We start from the raw sequence: 22,796 nt of genomic DNA, 5'->3' as shown, positions 1-22,796 counted from the left end.
GCCCAGTGTCCATCAGCAGAACTGTGGTAGATAGCACAGCAGAGTGTGCTCAGCACGGAAATGGAGCACGTTGCTGATTCAGGCAACAGAAACATTGTCCTGAGCAAAAGAAGCCAGGCCCTCCTCCCCACCAAGGCATATTGATTGTCTGATGCTGTTTACGTGAACTTCTGGAACAGGCGAAACCAATCTGTTGTGGGAGTCTTCTGAGCAGTGCCTGCCTTGGGCAGGGGGTTACAAGGGCTGAGTGCCTGGGGAAGTTTTCTGGAAGAAGGCATGTTTTTCGTTTTTTTTTTTTCTTTTTTTTTCTTTTTAGGGCCTCACTCGTGGCATATGGAGGTTCCCAGGCTAGGAGTCCAATAGGAACTACAGTTGCCGGCCTACACCATAGCCACAGCGACATCAGATCTGAGCTGCGTCTGCAACCTATACCTCAGCTCACAGCAGCACTGGATACTTAACCCACTGAATGAAGCCAGGGATCGAACCTAGAACCTCATAGTACCTAGTTGGATTCATTTCTGCTGAGCCACAATGGGGACTCCAGAAGGCATGTTCTCTGTTTTGCTCAGCACCGTCCTGAGGGCCCCTCTTCAGATCTCTGGGCTTCTCTCTTTGGCGTCTCTGCTCTCCTTTACGCTGCCCCATAAGTCGCCCCACATCTCTGCTTGGAGACCACTGGGGTCTGCCTGTGGCCTGCATCCTTTCTTCCGGGGAGTCAGCCGAGACTGACCTGGATTGTTTCTCATCTCTCAGGATCACCGTCTTTGGTGCCTGATCTCCAGTGTCTTGTGCGGTTATTTCATAGATTCTGTTTTTTTTCTTTTTTCTTTTTGAGTAGTTTCTTGCATGAGAGTAAATTCAGTCCCTGTGACTCTTCTTGACCAGAAGTGGACGTCCTGGATTCGACAGTTTATCTATTAAAAGAAAAATTGTCTCACCTCTTACAGCATAAGACAGAAATGTTGCATTTTTCTTTGCTCTAATTCCAGTATCAAAAATACTCGGCATACAGTAGGCACCAAAAGTGAAGCTTTTGGAGCAGACACATTTTCTTTCTTCCTTTAACTGTTCAGTTACAAATGTTGAATAGCAAAACCAAGGCTTTATGTGAAACAGCATTTTCTAAAGGGCCCTTTGAAACACTGGCCTCTTGATTCTTTATAAACAAAGGGTTCTGTAATGAAATTAGTTTAAGAAATGCCTATGTATTGAGAAATTCTGTGTTAAAGACACTTATTCAAAGAAAAGTTTTCTAAACCTGTTTGACCAGGGATATTTTGTCCCCTCAAAACACCTATTGACCTCATATAATTTATATTTTGTGGAACACATTCTGAAGAAATGATAATCTAAACTAATGTTGAACGTCTTAAGTGTAATAAACCTATATATTTATTTTTTCGTTCTTCTACAAAAGTGATAATTGTAACACTTTATGTATTACTGTATTATGATATAGTAACAAATACAAGATATTTTTGTATGAAAATTATGTATATTTTTCTTTTTTTTTTCTTTTTACGGTTACACCTGTGGCATATGGAAGGAAGTTCCTGGGCCAGGGATTGAATTGGAGCTGTAGCTGCCTACGCCACAGTCACGGCAACACTAGTCTGAACTACACTTGTGACCTATGCTGCATCTTGTGGCAATGCCAGGTCCTTAACCCACAGAGCAAGGCAGGGATCAAATCCGCATCCTCAGAGAGACAACATTAGGTCCTTGGCCCACTGAGCTACAAAAAGGGAAGTCCTGAAAAATAAATAAATTTATTTATTTATTTATTTATTTTTGTCTTTTCAGGGCCACACCTGAGGCATATGGAGGTTCCCAGCCTAGGGCTTGAATCGGAGCTGTAGCTGCCAGCCTAGGCCAGAGCCACAGCAACATCAGATCCGAGCTGTGTCTGCGACCTACATCACAGCTCATGGAAATGCCGGATCCTTAACCCACTGAGAAGGCCAGGGATCAAACCCATATCCTTATGGATACTAGTTGTGTTCATCAACCACTGAGCCACGACAGAAACTCCAAAATTTACATATTTTTAAGCAATTTTATTGAGATATTCACATACCATACAAGTCACCAATTCAGACTATGATTTAATGGGTTTAAATGTATTGACAGACATGTTCAACCATTACCACAGTGAATTTTAAAACGTTTTCATCACCTTTTAGCTATACCTTCCCCCCTGTCACTTACTGTCTCTTGGCCCACATCCCATGACCCTGCCCAGCCCCAAGGAACCACTATAATACCTTCTATCTCTATAGATTTGCCTATTACAGCTCTTTCTTATGAAATAAATCATTTTGTAACTGGCTTCCTTCACTTAGCATACTGTTTCCAAGGTTTATCCATATTGTGGTTTGTATTAATACTTCTTTTTTTTGTGGCTGAGTAATATTTCATTGTATGGCTGGCTGTACTTCAAGTTTTGTTAATCTGTCACTGAACGTTTGGGTTGTTTCTACCTCCTGGCTATTATGGATAATACTGCTATAAACATTCATGTACAAATTTTTGTGTGGACGTATGTTTTTATTTCTCTTGGGCTTATACCTATGAGTAGAATTGCTGGCCTGTATGATAAGATCATGTTTAATCGCTTGAGGAACTGTCAGACTCTTTCCCAAGGTGGCATCATCACTGTACATCCGCTACCATTGGATGAGGGTTCTAATCCTCACCAACACTTGTTATTATCTGACTTTTTGATTCTAGCTGCCCTAGTGGGTATGAAGTGATTATCACATTATGGTTTTGATTTCCATTTCTCTAATGACTGCTGATGTAGGGTAGGTTTTTGTGTGCTTTTTGGCCATTTGTGTATCTTCTTTGGGGACATATATATTCGGTTCCTTTTAAAATTGGCTTATTTTTTAAGTTATAAGAGTTCTTTTTACATATTCTAGATTAAGTTCTGTATCAGATATGGATTTGCAGAATTTTTTTCCCCATTCTGTGGCTTGTCTTTTCACTTTCTTTTTGGTGATCTTTGAAGATAATGTCATCCAAAGTTTTTAATTTTAATAAGAACTGATTTATTTTTTCTATTGTTGCTCATGGTTTTGGTGCATCTTATATTTTCTAGTCCCTGCTTTTAGCACGGAGTCAGAGCAACAGTCTTCATTTGATTTGTCATTGTTATGAAAAAAAGTTAAAGTTATAATTAGCTTTGAGGCTATAATACTTGATGGCTTTTTATTAACATCAAATCAAATGGCATTTGGCTGAAAATTCCAATCATGGTGTAAAGTAAATGGAAAATGATATGTTTTAATTGAATTAAATAGCATAATGAAAAATAAAATCAATATTATTGATTTTAAAGCATTTTATTCAATAAAAGTCTTTTTCCCTCCCTAAAATTTACTTCATTAATTCTACTCTATCACTGACATTTCCCTTTGCCATTAACCTTCAGATAACACAAATGACTTGTTAGATGAAGAAATTGGTGATTGACAGTTGGAATAGGAGCCGTCTTTCACTGGCAAAGAGGTTGTGTGTGAACAGTGATATGTGATGAGCATATACATGTTATTAGGATATATTTAGAAAAATAATAGTAAGACTCTTTGGGAAAAAGGATGAAGTATTTGTTTAAAAATTACATTTCTTTTACACTGGGACTTGGGCATCTGTTTGGGAAGCTAAAGATGGCAAGGGCTGACTTACTGACTCATATCACAGCAGTTTTTATTTAATCCACTTTACAGAATGGGAATTCACTGAAATGTAATTTGAAAAGAGGGCTTCTCTGTTTTTGTTTTTGTTTTTAGAGTTGTAAATGGAACCAGTACCATTAAAGAGAATTGGAGCATGGGAGTATTTTTTTACAAGCTGGTTGAAAATCGCTTTTTCCATCAAAGTAGCATGGTATCACTTCCCAAGTCCGCAGTGTGGGCATGAAGTGGGCCCCGAATCTGCTTTCATCCTCTTCATGGAGGACTTCATACAGTGATCAAATTCATCTCAATAGAAAGGATCTCTGCTTTTAGGCTAATTTTATGATTTTTTTTTACCCGGTGTGTCACTTTATATAAGACTTTTGGACTAATACATGTGTCTTTTCCTTTTATTCAAAGGATTAATGTGCGTTTATATTTTTCACAGGTTATGAGTGCCAACTGAGCCACAAGATACCTCTTCAGCACCTTGTTAACGATGGACACTGAGAAGAAGCCAGAGAGTGATGAGGATGACAACATAGACAAAGAGGCAGAAGACTTGAGAACAGGCTTGTCCCCTGGTGTAGACTGTGGGCCTGTTTCGGAGGGGATTGCAGGTCCCTTGGAGAACTCCACACGTAAAAGAGGGTTTGCAGAAGCTTCAGCCTTTGACAGTGTTGTCGTGGAGGAAGATGGGGATCAACACGCTGCCAAACGAATGAAGCTAGCAGAGGCAGGGTCCTCCCACCCTGGGGAGCAGAGCATCTATGGGTCAGGAAGTTCTGAGGCTGCAGGCCCGGGAGTGGGTGTCCCGTCTGAGGGGACAGTGACGGAGGCCCTCCTGAGCCATGTGGACGGAGGTGTGAGTGCCTGCAGCGGGAGCACTGGGGACGCTGAGGACAGGCCTTCTGAGGACATGGTTTTCCTTGATCCGGGAGGAGTGCCCTCCTTCCCTCTGGAGGAGAGGGGTGTGAGCTGCAGCCCAAGGGGTGCGGGTGCAGCTCCCAAGGATGGCCCCTGTGACCGGCTGTCCTCCTGCCCTGACCTGGACCTGGAGTGTCAACCACAGCAGCCCAGGGAGCACACCTGCGGCCACTGTGACCACCAGGCAGAGAGCAGTGCGGCACTGTACACACACGTCCAACAGATGCATGGGCACAGGGTCTTTTCTTGTGACCTCTGTGGCTTTCAGTGCGTGGAGGAGAACCTGCTGAACGCACATTATCTCGGCAAAACACATCTCCGGCGTCAGAACCTTGCTGCTCGTGGGGGCTTTGTACAGATCCTAACCAAACAACCCTTTCCCAAGAAGCCATGTCCCATGGGATCAAAAAATGTTCGCACCAAACCAAGGCCTTCTAAACCAGTTGCAAAGAATAGTGATTCAAAAGGATTACGAAGTGTTACAAGCAGATTCAAAGATTTCAGAGGAAGCATTTCTAAACAGAGTGGAAGTAGCAGTGAGCTGCTGGTTGAAATGATGCCCTCCAGGAATACCCTGTTGGAAAAAGTAGAGATTATTGAAGAAAATGCAGCCTCCCTTGGTGTGGCTAAGAATCCTGAAAATCAGAGTAAAAAGTTAGGAGCTTTAGTCACCTCGGAGGGTCTCCGAGATAAACTGGAATCTACTAGAAATACCCTCCAGGCAGCCCACAGTATTGGTTCGACCTCAAGACTGAGATCCGAGAGAAACATCCTCATGTTGGGCAGTAGCTTGCGACGGCGCAGTGGCACTTTCACCCTAAAGGGCCAGGTGAGGAAGCGGTTCAGTCTCTTAGGAATTAGTAAAAGAGGCACTAATGAAACTCAGAGGCTGTATATGAAACACTTTAGAGCACAGATGAAGACAAGTGATGCTGGGTCAACACCTCAGCTTCTAGAAACCAGTGGCAGTGTCCCCAGTCTGTGCACAACATCCTCAGAAACCCAGGAGCCGGAGCAGGACAGGAGAAACACCCACCTTCTGTGCTCCTTTGACTCATCAACGGTGAGGCCAGCTTCTGACCACCCGGTGCTGTGTGCTTGTACAGACTGTGGTCACACGGCCACAGATAGGACAGAGTCAGAAATCCACGCACAAAGGTGCCACGTGGGAGAGATGCAGTTTCGTTGCCAGACCTGTGGCTTTTCCGGTACGTGCAGGAAGGACTTGGATGAGCACATGCATAGTCACCAGCATCCAGAGAATGACTCTGGCCTCAGTTGTCACTGTTGTTCATTTATTTCCTCGAATGAAGGGGAGCTGAGAGACCACATGAAGGAAAAGCATGGTATGGGTTTTCTTTGCGCCCCTTGTAACCTGTTCTTCGTGTCTGAGAAAGACATGGAGGAGCATAGAACAGCTGAGAAGCACGTTTGCTTATTGGTTCAGCCAAAGACTCCTCAGTCACTTAGCAGTGATTTGGTTTTACAGACTTTACCTTTAAGTACTTTAGAATCAGAAAACACAGGTGATCCTGTGAGTGAGTCAGGAAAAGCAGCTCAGGAAGAACCCATTAAGTCCAGGGTGAGTCATGGAAATGACACGAGACATTCAAGTAAGCCCCAGTTCCAGTGTAAGAAGTGTTTTTATAAAACAAGATCTTCCACTGTCCTCACAAGACACATAAAGCTCCGGCATGGGCAGGACTATCACTTTCTTTGTAAAGCATGTAATCTTTATTCATTGAGCAAAGAAGGAATGGAGAAACACATCAAGAGAAGCAAGCATCTTGAAAATGCTAAGAAAAATAATATTGGCTTAAGCTTCGAAGAATGTATTGAAAGGATCTGTATAGGTGTAAATGATAAGAAAGAAGAGCTTAACATTTCCGGTAATGGAAGGATCGAGGGCCATGGAGAAGGTGTGCAGTTTCAGGAGCACTCCTATCTTGAGAAGAGCATCCTGCCCGCCCAGGAACTGTCACAGTCTGGGGTAGTCACCAAAGAGGCTGAATTAGCTTTGACTGCTACTCCAAAGAGAGGGAGACCCAAAGGTAACATCTCACGGACATGTTCGCATTGTGGCCTTTTGGCCTCGAGTATTACAAACTTGACTGTGCACATTAGACGAAAACACAGTCACCAGTATAGTTATTTATGCAAAGTGTGTAAGTATTATACTGTAACTAAAGGAGATATGGAGCGTCATTGTGCCACCAAGAAGCATAAAGGGCGTGTAGAAATAGAAGCAAGTGGAAAACAAAGTTCAGATATCATTGTTGGCCCCGAAGGGGGTAACCTTGAAGCATGTGGGAAGAACGCCAGTTCCACAGTTTCAGATGAACCCACTAACAAGGTGGCTGAAGCAGACACCTCCATCCCGGAAAAGCCAGTTCTGGAGCATGGGAATCCAGTTGAAGTCGACGTTGAAAATGTACTTCATTCTGTAGATGGAGAAGCTAATGGTCACCTTATTCAGAAAAAGGACCAAAGCTATCCAGAACCAGAGGACCTTGACCATCAGGGACCTGCATGCGCCCAGAGAGACGACATGGGCACGGGTGATAACAGATGTGTGCACTGTGAGTTTAACGCTCACTCTTCTGCTTCCCTAGAACTGCACGTAAAGCGGAAACATACAAAAGAGTTTGCCTTTTATTGCATGGCATGTGATTACTATGCTGTGACTCGGCGGGAGATGACCAGGCACGCAGCAACAGAAAAACACAAGATGAAAAGGCAGTCTTACCTGACCTCTTCTAATGGAGAAGCAAGTGCTGCTGAAATGTCTGGAAGCACCCTTATACCTGAAGAGCAGCATCAACAACATTCTGAAGAATTTCAGATCATTTCGGAGCAACCCTCTGAAACCCTCAAATCCAGAAATGCTGCTGATTGTTCTATTTTGGGTGAGAATACTAATTTAGATGCATCTAAAGTACTCTGCACACCGGACTCTGTAGAAATTGAGACTGAGGAAGACTCTAATCTCAGTGAAGGTCATTCCTTTTGTGGGACTTTGCAACAGCCCCTGGCCAGGGATAAAGTTCTGAAACCGGAGGAGATGCTGTCCCTTAATGTTTCCTCTAATTATGACTCCCCAAGCAAATTTCAGAATGAAAACACAGGAAGCTCAGCTTTGGATTATGAGACGACAAAGAAAAACCACAGCGTGTTGAATGACATCAGTGATCCAAACACACTTTGCGAGAGTGATGGGGGCGATAAGGCAGATCAAGTACTTGGCAAGCGTGGGTGTCCTGGAGCTCCAGATGGAGAGCATTCAGCCGAGAACACCATGATGAGAGTGACCAGAGAACAACTCAGCCCTGTGACCAGTGGTCAGAACAGAGTTGAGAGCGTGCAGGGTTCAGGGGGTTTGAATGATGTGCCAGAAGATCCTGTTCTGGAGAATAAGGAGATTATGATGAATTCCCAACATGAAACTAAAATTATTCTGGAAGAGGATGGTCCAGCTTCTGATAGCACCATTGAAAATAGTGATGTTTATGAAACTATAATCAGTATTGATGATAAAGGACAGGCCATGTACAGTTTCAGCCGATTTGATTCTTCCATAATTAGAATAAAGAACCCTGAAGATGGTGAACTTTTGGACCAGGCTGAAGAGGGACTAGTAGCCACAGGAGTGAGGATGGGTGAGCTGCCCATTAAGGACTGTGCTCAGGGTGGGAAAAAGAGGAAATCTGAAGGCAGTTCCTTTGCTGAATCCACGCGAATTCGTTGTGATGACTGCGGCTTCTTAGCAGATGGGTTGAGTGGACTGAATGTTCATATAGCCATGAAGCATCCTACAAAAGAGAAACACTTCCACTGTTTACTGTGTGGAAAGTCATTCTATACAGAGAGCAACCTCCATCAGCACTTGGCCAGTGCTGGTCATCTGAGAAATGAACAGGCCAGTGTCGAGGAGCTTCCCGAGGGAGGGGCCACCTTTAAGTGTGTCAAGTGCACTGAGCCCTTTGATTCTGAACAGAATTTATTTCTGCATATTAAGGGGCAGCATGAGGAACTGCTGCGAGAGGTGAATAAGTACATAGTGGAAGACACTGAGCAAATCAACCGAGAGAGAGAGGAGAATCAGGGGAATGTTTGCAAGTACTGTGGGAAGATGTGTCGCAGTAGCAACTCCATGGCCTTTCTCGCACACATCCGCACTCACACAGGTATGTAAACCCAGCAAACCTCTGTTTACCTATAAGGTGGAAAGGAGTGACGCGGTCTGGATGTTTGTTCCCATCCAAACGTGGAGTCCTTAAGTGCCTTTGCCTCCTGGCCTCTTACCCAGTTCCCCTCCCACTGCACTGTAGCTCTGGACATCATGGTCTTTGTTGACACTTAACATTTCCAAAGGTAATTAATTCAGCCTTAGTGATTCCAAAGGTGGGATGTTTGGCAGATTTCTTTTATCAAAAAGGCTGATCCCTCCAGTTCCTTTGTTAAATTCCTGTCTCTTAGAGCTTTTCTGTTGTTTCTAAGTCCTAATCGTTTGGTTTTTCCAGGGTTTCTGTGAAGTGGCACTTGGGGTTTCAGAGGACACAGTAAAGGGCTGTTGAGGAAAGGAATATGAACATTTTCTTACAGTTTTAGAGATTTAAATGTGTTCATCGCCAGATAGTTTACATCCCAAAGTGTAACCCCCTGGCAGCAAGATTCTGCCTTCAAGGCTCGATATGAGTCAACACTTTTCAAAGTTAATATGTCCCAGGCATTTGGTCTTCATGGAGGTAGCACTTGATTTAGTTTCTGTCCTCTGTCACATGTAATGTTCATTTTAATGTTTAATTTTAGGTAGAAATTTTTTTAAAAACTTTTTTTTGTGGAAAATACATAAGCCACTATTCTAAATTTATGTAAAAATTCACTACACTATTTCTATAAACCTGCCATACATTCTTTATTTTAAATAGACAGCTTTTCTAAATCATTGTGCTCTGCTTAGACAAGTTCTGTCTCCATGGTTGAATTTATGAGTGGATTTGAATAATAAATTCACATTTCAATGAACGTATTTTCATTAAAACTGTAAGGTTTATTTTACTGTACTTTTAAATAATGGCTTATTATTAAAGCTATACTTTAAATTCATGCAGTTTTTGAAACTTAGTGCATGGTTACAAGGAGGAAGACAAAAGAGTGTGAAACATTATTAATAGTTTAGAGTGATTAAAGAGAGGTAAAAGTTTTTCACTGAAGAAAGTAGCAGAGAAACCTGTTTACCAAGATTAATCTAGGTAAATAGAAACACTATACTCTTGATCCCAGCTCTTCTCATGCAGTAGAACCATCGCAGGGGAATACGTTCAAATACTTACTTTCTGGCATTATTAATATCTCTGTCGGTACCATGTTGCAATTCACTTTTGGAAATGATGTGGCTTTAGAAATCAGGCTCGTTCACATGTGCAGAAAATAGGTACTTTCTTAACATGCCCTCTTAAGGCAGATAAAACTGAATAAAACTAAGAGGAAGATGCTAATGGAGCTCTTTTTAGAATTCTTTATGCAACTGTCTGGTCAAGACATGTTGCTTATAATTGATGTGTCCATTACTTGAATTCTCTTGTAATTATAGTCAATAAGTCTTGTAAATGTGTTAAAGCTCACTAAAAGCATACAAATTCAAGAACAGAGTAAGGCTAATAATTTAAAATAATCAATGTAGGCATTTCAGCACTTAATTTCCCTTGTGTGTTGATAGCTGATCATTCTTAATCCATTAAGATTTATTTAGTCGTTTACAATGCAAAATAGGTTTGCACTGGTCACTTGTGCCATTTGAAAATGTCCACCAGGTTAAGTGCGGAATGTAGTCCATTAGTCTTCCTTGACTATATGTATTAATTGCATTTAAAATCAAGTTAATGTGGATGTGAAAGTGAGGTAACTATCAATATGTGACAAAGTAACCCTACTTATATAAGTTACATCATTGATTGTAACATTTAGTAAAAGTTAGCATACTTTTTAACATCTTGTGTTGGGCTTATCAGCAAGTACATTTTTATTGTGTCCTGAGGCACCACAAAGAGCGCTGTTCCTGAGTACACAATGCCAGTCTACATTTCAATTTTGCAAGTCATTTTTTGGGGAGAGGTTGCCCTCTAGGTTTTAATCTAAGGTCTCCTCCCCTCTCTGGGGGACATCTTAAAATGAATTGCTTTTCTGATACTTTGCTTATGTCCATGAAATAGTAATTCAGGGACTGTTATTAATGGTTAACTGGAAAAGGGCTTATTCTTCCAATCCCTGTTTTCATATTTTGTGATTTGCTATTTATTTTATGTATCCTTTTCTTCCCTTCCTTAACATGATAAAAGCAGCATTAGAAGAAATAAATGAGTTTTGGTTATCAAGAATTGTGGTAAAAAAAGCCTCCCAGAGCTTTCTTGAATGTTTGCTGGTATGAACCCATCAGCGTGATCTGAAAGAGCAGAGTCTCTTTTCCATTTATTGTAGTAGTACAGAAGAAGCTGTTCATTTTCTACCCGGCATTGTTCTAATAGTTAGAGCTCTAATTTCATAAACCAGAGGTCCTTAAGTCAGAGGACTGTCTGAAGCCCTTTACTTTCTGTTTAGAGCACAGTGGTCCCTGGTGCTATTTAGAAATATCCACACTTGGGAGACTAGGGAGTGGGTGACTTCACTGGAGAGTTCTCAAGTTAGGCCTGGTAATGTTTGTATCTTTAGCATGTGACAGACCAGAAGCCAGGTCAGCTTGGGAAGTCTGGAGAGTTAGTGCTTGGATTGTAGGCGGGTGAGAGCAGGGGCTCTGCTTTGTTCACTGCTTTGCCTCCATGCCCTGTGCCCTTGGCCTCGGTGCTCTTTGTTGAATGAAGGGATAAACTCATGAGCAAATGCATGAATGAGTGTTCATTGTCGGGAGGATTGTAGAATTGAGGCTCTAGTTGAGAAGTGTTAGATATGGGCTTGTACACCTTCCTTGATTCTTTAAGACCTAAAGCCTTCTTAATGATTTTTAACTGTTAAGGTCATGTCCATGTGTGCATAGCAGTTAGCAGTGACTAATGTCGAGGAATGCCTCTGAAGGTCTGCAGGGAGACATAGTTTTTAAAGTCTTTGGAAAAAAAATTAAAGTCTTTGGAATTCTTTAGGTAAAATTGTAAGGTGCTGGAATGCTAGAGACCCTTTGATGTTTCCCTTTCAGAAAACCTCACAGGCCAAATTAAATTAAAATAAAAACAAACCAAAAAACCCCAAACTACTGAGGATAATATGTTGTCCCCCAAAATGGAATTATTTGAAATAATATTGACAGTTTACAATAAACTCAGTAACCCTGAGAGCAATAAAAATTAAAAAATACGTGGTTTTACAAATTTTGCCTTATCAACACTGTGCCTGGATTCATTTAGGGATGTGCCTAGCAGGCTTAAAATGGAAACATTGTCAGTTAGGAAAAAAAAAAAAAGGGACATTTCTTTTTTTGTTATATAGAAAAGGATTACTTCTAGTACCCTAATACTTGAATTTTTACGGCACAGAAAGGAGATGTTAACTCATCTGCTCCGCCTGTGTGATACAAAATATAGTCAAGGGTCTCAGCGATTTCTACACGAGAAGAGTCAACAGGGTAACTGGTTTCTGAGTTGTCAGCACACTGGCGGTGCTCACTGAAGCCAGGAGGCACTGGGGCTTCTATTGGGAACCCTTACAGGCTACAGTACCTTGGAAACGCTGAAGGTCTCTACCCTGCCCTGCGAACCCAGGTGCTGACAGAAGGAGCCCAGGCCATGCAGAGCAGTGTGAGCAGATGAGAGCTTGAATCACAAGGTGGTTTGAGTCCTTTCACCAGAATTGGAATGCTACCTTTGGAGAGCTTTATCTTCTTTGTTTAGAGTCCTGATGTTATTATTGATTAATGATTTCCTAACTACCTTATCTTTAATGCAACTTAAAGTATAGGTAAATTGGTTCTTCTCACTCTTTCGCAAGTCCTTTATAGAATTCTGTGTGGAGATGAAATATTTCAAAGTAGTGATAGGCTTAGTTTTATCAGAATCATTTAAATAAACTGTAGTTTCTAATGTGACTGATAGAATGCGATTGCTGTAAGCTGCGGCCTCAACCTGCTTTTGACATTTAAACATATAAAGCTGACTAGATATAACCATTCAGGTGCTAAATATATTTTACATCTACTTCTAACAGTAGAAATGGAAGTATTAAGAGATCTGGCTTCATTGTCATTGAACTGTGAAATATTCAACCTTGTCTGCCTGTGCTTAGTACTGTTGACTTTTTTATTTCTGTTAGAAGATTAAAATTAAATGCTTCACTTTTTTTGTCAGCTTTTCTGAATTAAATTGAAATTTAAGACTCTAAAATTTTTTACTGAGTGCTTCAATTTCAACAAAGTATTCTTGGAGGATTTTTTTCCAAGGACATTGCACAAAGTTCCATTGATCAAAAATGATTTATTGTAGCTTTTTATTTGAACTCATTTTGTATATTTATTAAAGTTCACACATTTCATATTCTGCCTAGCCATATCAGAAGACGTACTTCAGCAAGTATGGACCAAACATGCTACAAAAAATTTGGAAACATTGTATTGACTTTAAACTGTGGTTTTTATGATTTTGATTTATTTATTTGAAGAGTTAGTGGTTGGAACTGGAAAGTGATATATACATGTTCCGCTTAGAAAGAGTGTTGCTTCTTGAGATTATGGGTGCTGGTCATCTTTGGTAACTACATTCCAATTAGAATCAACCTGTTACTGACAGTAAGTTTGTAGACTCTGAAAAACGTTTACTTTCTCATTTTTGAGTATCGGTTAATCTTATTTATTTATGAAATAAGAAAAAATTGTTGGTATTTAGCCTTTTATTAAGAAATCTTTGTTCTTGAGATCAATAATAACCAAAATGTCAGTATTTCTGATTTGCTGAATCATCACAGATTTTTGCCTATAAAATGATTATAAATGCAAATACTTTATCCACTGTGTATTCTTGTATTATCTGGTATTAAAAGGGTAAAATAATGAATCATTTGGAATAAATGTCAGAAAAATATCTGAAATACCATTAATGTGAATAAATTCAAAGTTGCAGAAATATGAGGAAATGAGGAAGTAAGTGGCCACTGAAAAATTTATTTGACAAGAAATATATTTTTAAAAATGTCAGCTACTCTGTGTACATTTATGTTTTAAAAATGTTCCATTTTCAGTGCGGAGTGACTTAAAAAGCTATTTTTGTGAATTGTAAGAAAATATTTGAAATTGTCATCTTATTTACTTAGTACTGCCCAAGTGTGTCACTTTTGGTTTTAAATTTTATTTTTTATTTTTAAATTTTTTTCCTTTTAAATAAGTGTGGTTGATTTACAGTGTTGTGCCAGTTTCTGTTGTACAGCAAAGTGACCCAGTCATACATATGTAAATACTGTATATATGTGTGTGTGTGTATAATAATAATATATGTACACATACATTCCCTTTCTTATGTTATTTTCCATCATGGTTTATTTATCCCAAGAGACTGGATATGGTTCCCTGTGTTATACAGTAGGACGTCATTGCTTATCCATTTAAATTTTATGAATGTTATTGAAAGCTAGATATACTCATTGACATAGTAAAGTCTTCTTGGTGGAAAAATTAGACAATGCAAGTTAGAAAGGAATACAAGTATTCCATTTTGGGGACAGAAATTTATAAATAGGTTATAAGTATGATTTAAGATCTAGAAGGCCTCTTTTTAAACTATCAGTAATGTATTATTCAAATTCCAATCATATTTTATGTTAAATTTACTTAGGATCAAAACCATTCAAGTGCAAGATATGCCATTTTGCAACAGCTCAGCTTGGTGATGCCAGAAACCATGTCAAAAGGCACCTTGGGATGAGGGAATACAAGTGTCATGTCTGTGGGTGAGTAAATGGAAACCATCTCTACCTGGTGAACCAGGAAGCGTGTGCAGGATATCCATTGTTTCAGAATTCAAAACTGATATGAGTAAGAGTGGCTAAAATTATGCACGCGCGTCCTCCTCTCCATTGTTATGGTAAATTCCTTAAACACAGTTATGACATTCTTCTCCCACTTCCAATCCTGTACTGAAGATGAGCAATTTTATGGGCTACAAGGTCAATTTGAACCTGTAATCTGTAAATTGACTAAATTATAGGATGTTCATTCACATTGCCAGAGAGAACTGTAAATTCCACTTAAAGACATTAAAAAAATACATAATATAGCTTTAGGAGTGTATATGCATGTTTTTATCCTTTTGCTATATGCTTTAATCACATTAAAGTTTCTTTGGAGCCATTGGACGTATTCTATAAGGAAAAAAGCAGAAAAAGATTTAGTTTTAGAAAACTGATTATTGTGGGGATGAAGTTTAAAAGACCAATGTGTAATATATGTTTTTGTGTAACTTTATTTCAAAACTTCTCGTTTTCCTGTTCTAGTTAATAGCTCTTTCCCCTAAAGAATCATTCACAATGTTTAATCGTCACTCAAATACACTGCATTTAATAGGGAAGCACTGAGATGCCTTAATGTAAAACTAATTAATTTAGCAGAAATGTTTAAAAGGTTTTAAAATGCCATGGCATCTATGGTATATCATAGGACATTCCAAGCTGGATTTTAATACCTCATTTCTGATTAAAAATATATTTTAATGTTATTATGCTAGAGAAATTAACTAATAAGTGCATCATATAAAAACACTTTATGTAAAACCTGAGAAACCTGCAGTTCTTATGGTTAATTCACAAAACACTTCAGATTCAATTAAATTATGCAATGTGCACATGTTATATTGGGTTTATTTTTTCAGTGGAAGATTCTTCTGGCTAGCTCTACTGTGTAAATATCTTTTAAGTCAAAAACAGCTCCTTTTTTTCTGTTGGGATGTGCATTTCATCTCAGTTGCATATTTTGACCCTTAAGATAGTTTTACAAATAACTTTGCAAGCAGTTTTATTAACCATGGCCTGTGATTTATTCATTGGCAGAATTGATGGTTCAGTGACTTGCAGCTAAAGTAAATGAAGATGAACCTTTGCCCTAAAGCCCCCTGAAGATCAGTGGGAGAATGAGTTTTGTTGCTACTGATTTTAGCTGCAAGGGTCGAGTGCCGAACGGTTCATTTTAGTTGCTCCAGGTCTTAGAATTTTAAAAGATACTTCATTTATTGTTTTTTCCATGAGAGTTATAGGAAAGAAGAAGGCCCTGACTCCAGTGAAAATTTACTATAAGATGGCAATAAGCAATTTCTTCTTCATTTCTGCAAAATAAGTGAACAATTTTTTGCATACTCTGATATTAGAAACCTAATTCCATTCATTTTTATTAGCTTTACCAAGACCTGGGAAAAGAAGAAACTTTCAGAGAGCAGTTTCTGACAGATGTAGCATCAAAAACAGTACCTGATTTGGTTTTGGTTGTGTGATTTGAACAGTGCAGGCTTTGCTTAGCTCATTGCTTACAATGTACAACTGAAGTGTTACACTAGCGGTTTCTGTAGTTGATTCCCAAGTAAAGAATTATGAGTACAAATAGGTATGTGGAGTTTTATACTGCTATCCTAGAGGTTTGCATGTATGTGTATGCATAAAAAAAAGCAGTCTATATGCCAAAATTGTATCTCTTAAGAATTGAATTTTACTTGGCCAAGAGTAATAAGTTAATTTTTTAAAGTGAAATTTAAGGGTCACAAAGCAACAATTTGAACTGGGTAGGTATTTTTACAGTGAAGCTAAAAGTTCTGAAGAATTACAGTAAACTGAAGAATGCCTATTGATCTCTGTACTTGAACCAGAACAATAATGAGTTAAATACCCTGTAATGCTAAAGAAAAAGTATCATAGGTTGTTCTGTATTTATGTGTTTCAAAGGGATAGAGCATTACGTAGGTTAAAAATTGAAGTGAAAAACATTAAAAAAAAAAAAAAAAAAGCAGCACAGGAGTTGGCTCTGAGCTTAGTGGCAGGAGAGAGCACTGGTACATTAATACCACTGACAATGTCAATTCATTATCTTTGATGGCTAAATAATCTTAGAAATGCTCACTGGACCTATTAGTTCCTGAACATAAGCAGCTCATGCTGCATTTCTTCATTAGCTTTAATTGCTATAAATTTTACCTTTTAAAAAATCATGCTTTAAAAGGTGAAGTGATCTTTCAGGAACATTAACTCTATAATTTTGTCACAAACAGAAGGTCCTGCACTATGTTTTCTTTTCTTCAGTAGTTAGTATCTTAGTCTCCATTTTAGAATTTTATTAATAACCCCTCATTATTTGACTTGTAAGAAATGAACTGTTTTTCAAATAGTTTTGATAGAGTAATAATATATGAAAACAGTGGGGCAGGCACATTTTTGAAGTGAAATTATTACTCACATGTTGTATTTATTTTTCTTAGTAACCCCTTGAAAAAATCTAATATTTTATGGTGAACCTGATGAAAACAACAAACAGTGCATTTTGCTGAGTTGAGCTCAGTGTTAGTTTTTCAGATTATTGGTATTTGTTTGACTTCTGTTTGACCTCTGTTTCATATCTTTTTATTAGAAGATTTAGGTGGTCATCAAATATGTATTACATATATACGTAATATATATATATTTTTACTAAGGCTTAATTTAAGAGTTGTGCACTAGCTACCCTCTTAACAAAAACTGCATTTTAAACTTTTATTTCAGTTGTTTGTACCTACATGGATTTTTGAATTTTAAGCTCAATTTTTCGTATCTTTCTCCTCCTCACTGGCAAATCTTAGGTATAGTAGATCGTAGATTGAAGTTATTTGACAAAAGAAGCTGAATGTATTAGATATCTAATTCCTGTTGGTAGCTAGAGTTCATAATTCAGGATTTAAGTTTTGTTTACCCATGGTTTACATGCTTATGTCAGGGTATAGATTTTACAAATGTATTGCTCTGCACTTACTATTTTATGTACATGTTACAGATAACTTCATTTAAAAGCCTTTTCATTTTACTTTCGCTTTTAGGAGGAACAGTTTTTGAGTTACAGTTTCTTAATGTTTTTCTTCTATCTGAGCATGATCGAAAGAGGAATTTTATAGAATATAGGTGTATTTATATTTATTACTTGATGAATAGTTAATATGAAAATGTGCTATGGGTCACACACAGGGCTTAATAGGGAAGAAAATAAAAAATAATAAAAATAATAAAAAGCACTCTTTTTTATATAGAAGTTAATAATTTTCTTCGGAATGTATGTTTAAAAATAGGTAAACACGTTTTTACTAAATCCATGATCTTTACCTTTGTTTTTTCTTCAGTAGCCAAGAATTAAAAAATCTCAATGGCTTAAGAATGTCATTATGGACACCATGTTTTGTTAAATTCATTGAAATTTATTTTAATAATCTCTTTCTCCATGTGTACACAGACACACACTCCCACACACAATGGTGTATATATATAATACTCTTAATAATAAATAGTATTTATGCAGTGCAGTGGCTTTGTGTGTACCTTAATAACATTGAATTCATATGTTGATCTCAGTTTTAGGAGATTATTTACTTCATGTTTATTATTCCCATTGTACAGATGGTAAACTTGATGGTAAAGTGTTTTTAGTAATGGACTTAAATTATGTGCTAGTAATGATATACCACAATTTCCTTCCTTTTAACTGTATCTTTTCTTTATTTCTGTTTTTGTAATATGTGATTTTAATTTGTACTTATTTTTTTCTCTCTAGGTTGTTTTCTCTAGCATTTGATAACTGTAACTTGTTTCCTTCCAGCCCCTAGCCACTTTTTTTTTCCCCTGCTTTTGCTCAGACTTATATTCTTTAAAAAAATTACTTGCTCTGTAATTTACTTTAATATTTTGGTATTCTGTTTTTTTCTCTTTGGCCTCTCTCTGCTCTCTTTTCTCAATTAAAGTGTTATTTTAAATACTTTATTTTTCCTCATTGTTCTTTATGTGTTAACATATTGCCTTGCGTGATTACGAATTGAATATGTTAGTATAGTAGAAATAAGTGCCTAAAAAAGTAAAGATATTTTTTGTCTTTCCATTAGGATGATAGGGGTAAAATTGGTCCTCTTGTTTTTTTTTTTTTTTGTTTGTTTGTTTTTTGTTTTTTTTTTTAAGGAGAAAAAGGTAGATTTATTGCTTTGCCAGACAAAGGGGGCCACAACAGGCTGATGCCTTAAAGACTGTGCCCCCATCTTGATTTTTTTGTTTTTGTTTTTCATTACTAGCTACTACCAAAAGAGTTAGTAGAAAATTGGTAAGTAGCCCGAGATTTCGGTAAACCTGAGAAATGATACCTAAGTTTTATGTGCCATTATTCACAAAGACCCCAATATGCATGATTTAGGGATTATATTATTTTCTGACTGCTTTCCCTGTGTCTAGTCGTGAATATTGTATAAAGAGTTAAACGGTTGAGTAGTACTTACCTAATCAGGAGAGAATAAGGGCATTTACTAAATCTGTCACCTCTGCTTTCATGAAAAGATTCTAGACATTTTCTATTGTGTATTAATGTGCTTATGAACTGTTTATTCTTAGTTGGTTTAAGAAAACCTTAAATAGAAAGTTACTAATGCAGTAAAACTCTTTGTGTGTGTGTGTGTGTGTGTGTGTGTGTATGTGTGTGGCATTACCTAGTTTTTGTGCATTAGAAGGGATCTCTATGTAGATGATTATAATGTCACTTTCTGACCTTTGCAGCTTGAATAATTGTAAATCATTGCTTCATAACGTGTCAGAGAATGTCTGTACTAGGCAATTAAATGGCAGAATATAATAGACCAAATTATTGCCTGTCATGTTTTCAACAACACAGTTAGTATTTGAGTTACACTTAATCATTACGTGCATTAGCAACTTCATTGGAATCCAGCTTCAGGCTGAGCATGAAATACATTACATTATTTAAACCTCTAATGGTACAAGTCATTTATTTGTGTTGAAGTGTACAACATGCAGAGTTTCATAAAGCAAGGAACACTTGAGAGCTTAATTTATCCAAATCAAAGTCTAAATGCAGATAAACACAAGTGGCAAAAATTAGTAATTTTTATAGGCTGGAAATATTTAAAAATACATGGTTGTGGGTAATTGTAGGCAGCAGGAATAAATTAAAATCACTATTTTTAGTCTGCTCTGAGAACTAAAGCTGTGTATACCTAAATCATTAAAAGCACCATGGAATTGCATTTATAGCTGAACAATTAATCACACCCATCGTATCTATAGATGTATACAAGTAAAGTAAGGTTTTGGTTTGGCTGATTGTTTTGGTTAAAGAGATACAGAAAAAAGATATAGATTAAAAAAGTTTGTTTTATTTTGTGTCAAAAATTATGCTTATAACAGTATAGCAGCCTTTCTCAGTTTTGTAAAAAAAATCTGAATATTGAGATACTCTTATTATAAAAGATGTATTACATATTTTATCACTGTATTTTAATGCTTGTTGCTTAATGATTTTCAAACTAATGACAAAAATAATGTCTTTAGTTTGAAAATTTGACAGTTACATGTAATGCTTACTGCCTTGCAATTCCTGGCCATGAGGAATACCAAATTTACATTGTTAGGTTACTCCTCTGATGTTGAAATCATTGAAATACCACTTAAATAGTGAATGGATATTGTTTTATATTTCTTATAAATAATTCACTTTTTATTTTGAAAATCAGAGATGTCTTAGTTATATTAAAATAAAATACACTCTTTCTCAGTTATGGTTGTGGGGTATTTTCCAGTGAGCAGTTTGGAAATCCAGGAGAGAGTTGGGGGTAAGTTTAGGATAATGGAGGAGATATGCATGTTTCTGGTGTCTCCACACAGGGAAAGGAGAGCGTCTTTGTACCACCATAGCTGGGCTCCTTTCTTGTCATGATATTTTCTTGAATTTTTGCCATGGAGGAGTAGGGTCATAGATTTATTGCAAAACAATAAGTATGATCTACTCATAAGAAAATAGAAATAAAATACACATTGTCATTTGTTAGTATCAAATGGCCTCTGTCTCCAAGGTCTTATCACAGTGGCTTTAGTCATTTTTGCTTTGTCTTTATTTTAAAGCATTTGGTGGTGACTTTAAAATCTTATTGTGGAATCATAGATTCTGTAACTTCCTGTTCTCTAAGTGGAACGCTGGAGGGCAGCCATTCTCCTGTTTCCCTTGCCTGTCCTGTGATTTTTTTTTTTTTTTAATTGTGAACTTGTTTTCTCCCACTCTCTTCCTGTTCATTTATGTCTGAAAGTCCTTTACTATCTACAGGGCTTTGCTCTTTGATTTGAGATTAAGAGGAGATGTTGAAAGTGTAGATAGAAGGAAAGTAAACTGCTCATTGAGGTATTCCTTCATTTCCTACTGGGCAGCTTCTTGAGTTTCCTCTTCAGGTTGGCTCAGGTGGTGCAAGGGCCCTGTGGTCATATGCTCCAAGTAAAAGAGAGACTCAGAGACACATTATAGGAGTAAGAGCAAGGAATAGCAGTCCACAGAGGAGGGGTGCCCAGCTCTGGTTAGGAGCAGCAGGAAAGGCTTCATTCAGAGGATAGGTTGAAGAGGCATTTATACACAAGGTGAATTTGGACATTTTTTGTTAGAGGGAACAAAAGAGCAAAAGTATTGAAGTGTGGAATAGCATGGCATATGAAGAACACTTCAGGAAATTCCTGGAGTTTAAGTAGCTAGATGGGGTGACGTGAAGGATTTTTAAAAATATTAATTGTTTATGGAGTATTAATATGTGCCTTGGCTGCTAGTTTTTAGGGTTAAAAGATCAAAACAGTGCCTACTACAGGTGGATAGAGAAAGAGAAAGCTCAGGTGAAGAAATGCCCAAAGTCTTTTCTGAATCTTATTACCAGTTCAGAACATGCTTCATCAGATAGGTAGCATTTGCTGTGGAGGCTCTTGGGGGTTCTGCAGATAACCAGGGCAGCCTGTTCCAGGCAGGGCTTTGGGGACTTTCACCTGGGAGCATGCTAAGTTCAGGAGCTCTAAGGACTTCAGCTCTGACTAAGGAGGGACCATAAAAGAAGGGGATGGATGGCAGGGTCAGGTCACAAAATCGTGCTATGTTATGGTGTTAAATGCTGATCCTTTCCTCTGCTTTCCCTTCCTCCTTCCTTCCTCCCTTCCTTCTTCCTTCCTTTCTTCCTCCCTTCTTCCTCCCTTCCTAGTTTTCTGGATTGTGAATAGGTAGTGAAGGGAGGAAATAGAGAACCTGGTAGGAAGTGAGTTACTACTTTAGAATCAAGGGGCCTGGGACTTGACTATGGGGAGTTATTTTTAAAAGAATTTTATTATTCTTAATTTTAATTAGGAATGCTATTGATTGTGGATAATTGTAATGGAAACAGGTTACCAGTTCCATATAACCTAATGTTTCTAGTAAGGACACAACTATATGGCAGTGCTGCAGATGTCCACCTGCAGCTAATACATTGGAGAATGGACGGTAGAGTTGTTTCCATTCACAGTTCATCTTCATGGGCAATGTAAATTGGGACAGGAAACCATCAAGGGGTGTGTGTGTGTGTGTGTGTGTGTATGTATACTCTTTAGTAATGGATATTTTTCTTCTACTTCTTAGTCTTTGGGGACTTTTCTTATTTCCAAGCACCTAAGTTGTCTCTGTTTTTGTGGGTTCTGTGTCCACACTGTTTCTTTCACTTGTTCCTGGAGTTCCTTTACTCCCTACTTGCTTTAGCATTTTACCAGGATTGAGTACAAAGTCTTTGTTATCTGTGTATTAGAGTGCCAGGTAACAACAGTTCCAAGCTGTTGTTTAATGCTACTATCTTGACAGATGAGTTTTCAGAAATCACTTTTGGTTTGCTGTTCCCATTCAATTGCAGACAGTACTATTTGCTGCTGAAGAGCTAGAAGAGGATGTTGAGCTGGACCAAAGGGCGGTTCTTTTGAAGGACTGATAAAGGGTTAATTAGATCATAAATATACTGACAGCTAGGAAATTCTCTCTGTAAAATATGGTTAAATGTAAGGTCTTCCTTCTTCTGTTTTAGAAGTGCTGTTGTAAATGAAGTAGGTGAAAATGGTCTCATGTTGTTAACACATCTGATAATTATCATGATCATATTAGCAAATAAGTATGATTTTTTTTTTTTTAATACTGTGGCCAGTCAGTGCTTCTAAGCTACTTCCAAATTTGTG

General features: G+C 37.9%; 1 protein-coding gene across 6 annotated transcripts in view; it reads left to right on the top strand.

Annotated features, from left to right (window-relative positions):
• Nucleotides 1-22,796, top strand: part of ZNF407 (zinc finger protein 407) — a 426,967-nt gene that overhangs the window by 24,330 nt on the left and 379,841 nt on the right. For all 6 annotated transcript variants that reach the window (XM_021073780.2, XM_084976838.1, XM_084976844.1 and 3 more), the window contains 2 exons: nt 4,129-8,791; nt 14,414-14,528. In XM_021073780.2, coding sequence (XP_020929439.1) covers nt 4,180-8,791; nt 14,414-14,528 — 4,727 coding nt within the window. In that variant the 5' untranslated portion in view covers nt 4,129-4,179. The remainder of the gene's footprint in view (nt 1-4,128; nt 8,792-14,413; nt 14,529-22,796) is intronic.

Source organism: Sus scrofa, chromosome 1, assembly GCF_054392235.1.
Source record: "Sus scrofa isolate SSC_HxYL_T2T_F1_AM1 chromosome 1, Sscrofa_HxYL_maternal_Yorkshire_Landrace_v2.0, whole genome shotgun sequence".
Classification (NCBI taxonomy): Eukaryota; Metazoa; Chordata; class Mammalia; order Artiodactyla; family Suidae; genus Sus; species Sus scrofa.
The sequence above is the reverse complement of the archived record's forward strand: the minus strand, read 5'-3'. Positions and strand labels throughout refer to the sequence as shown.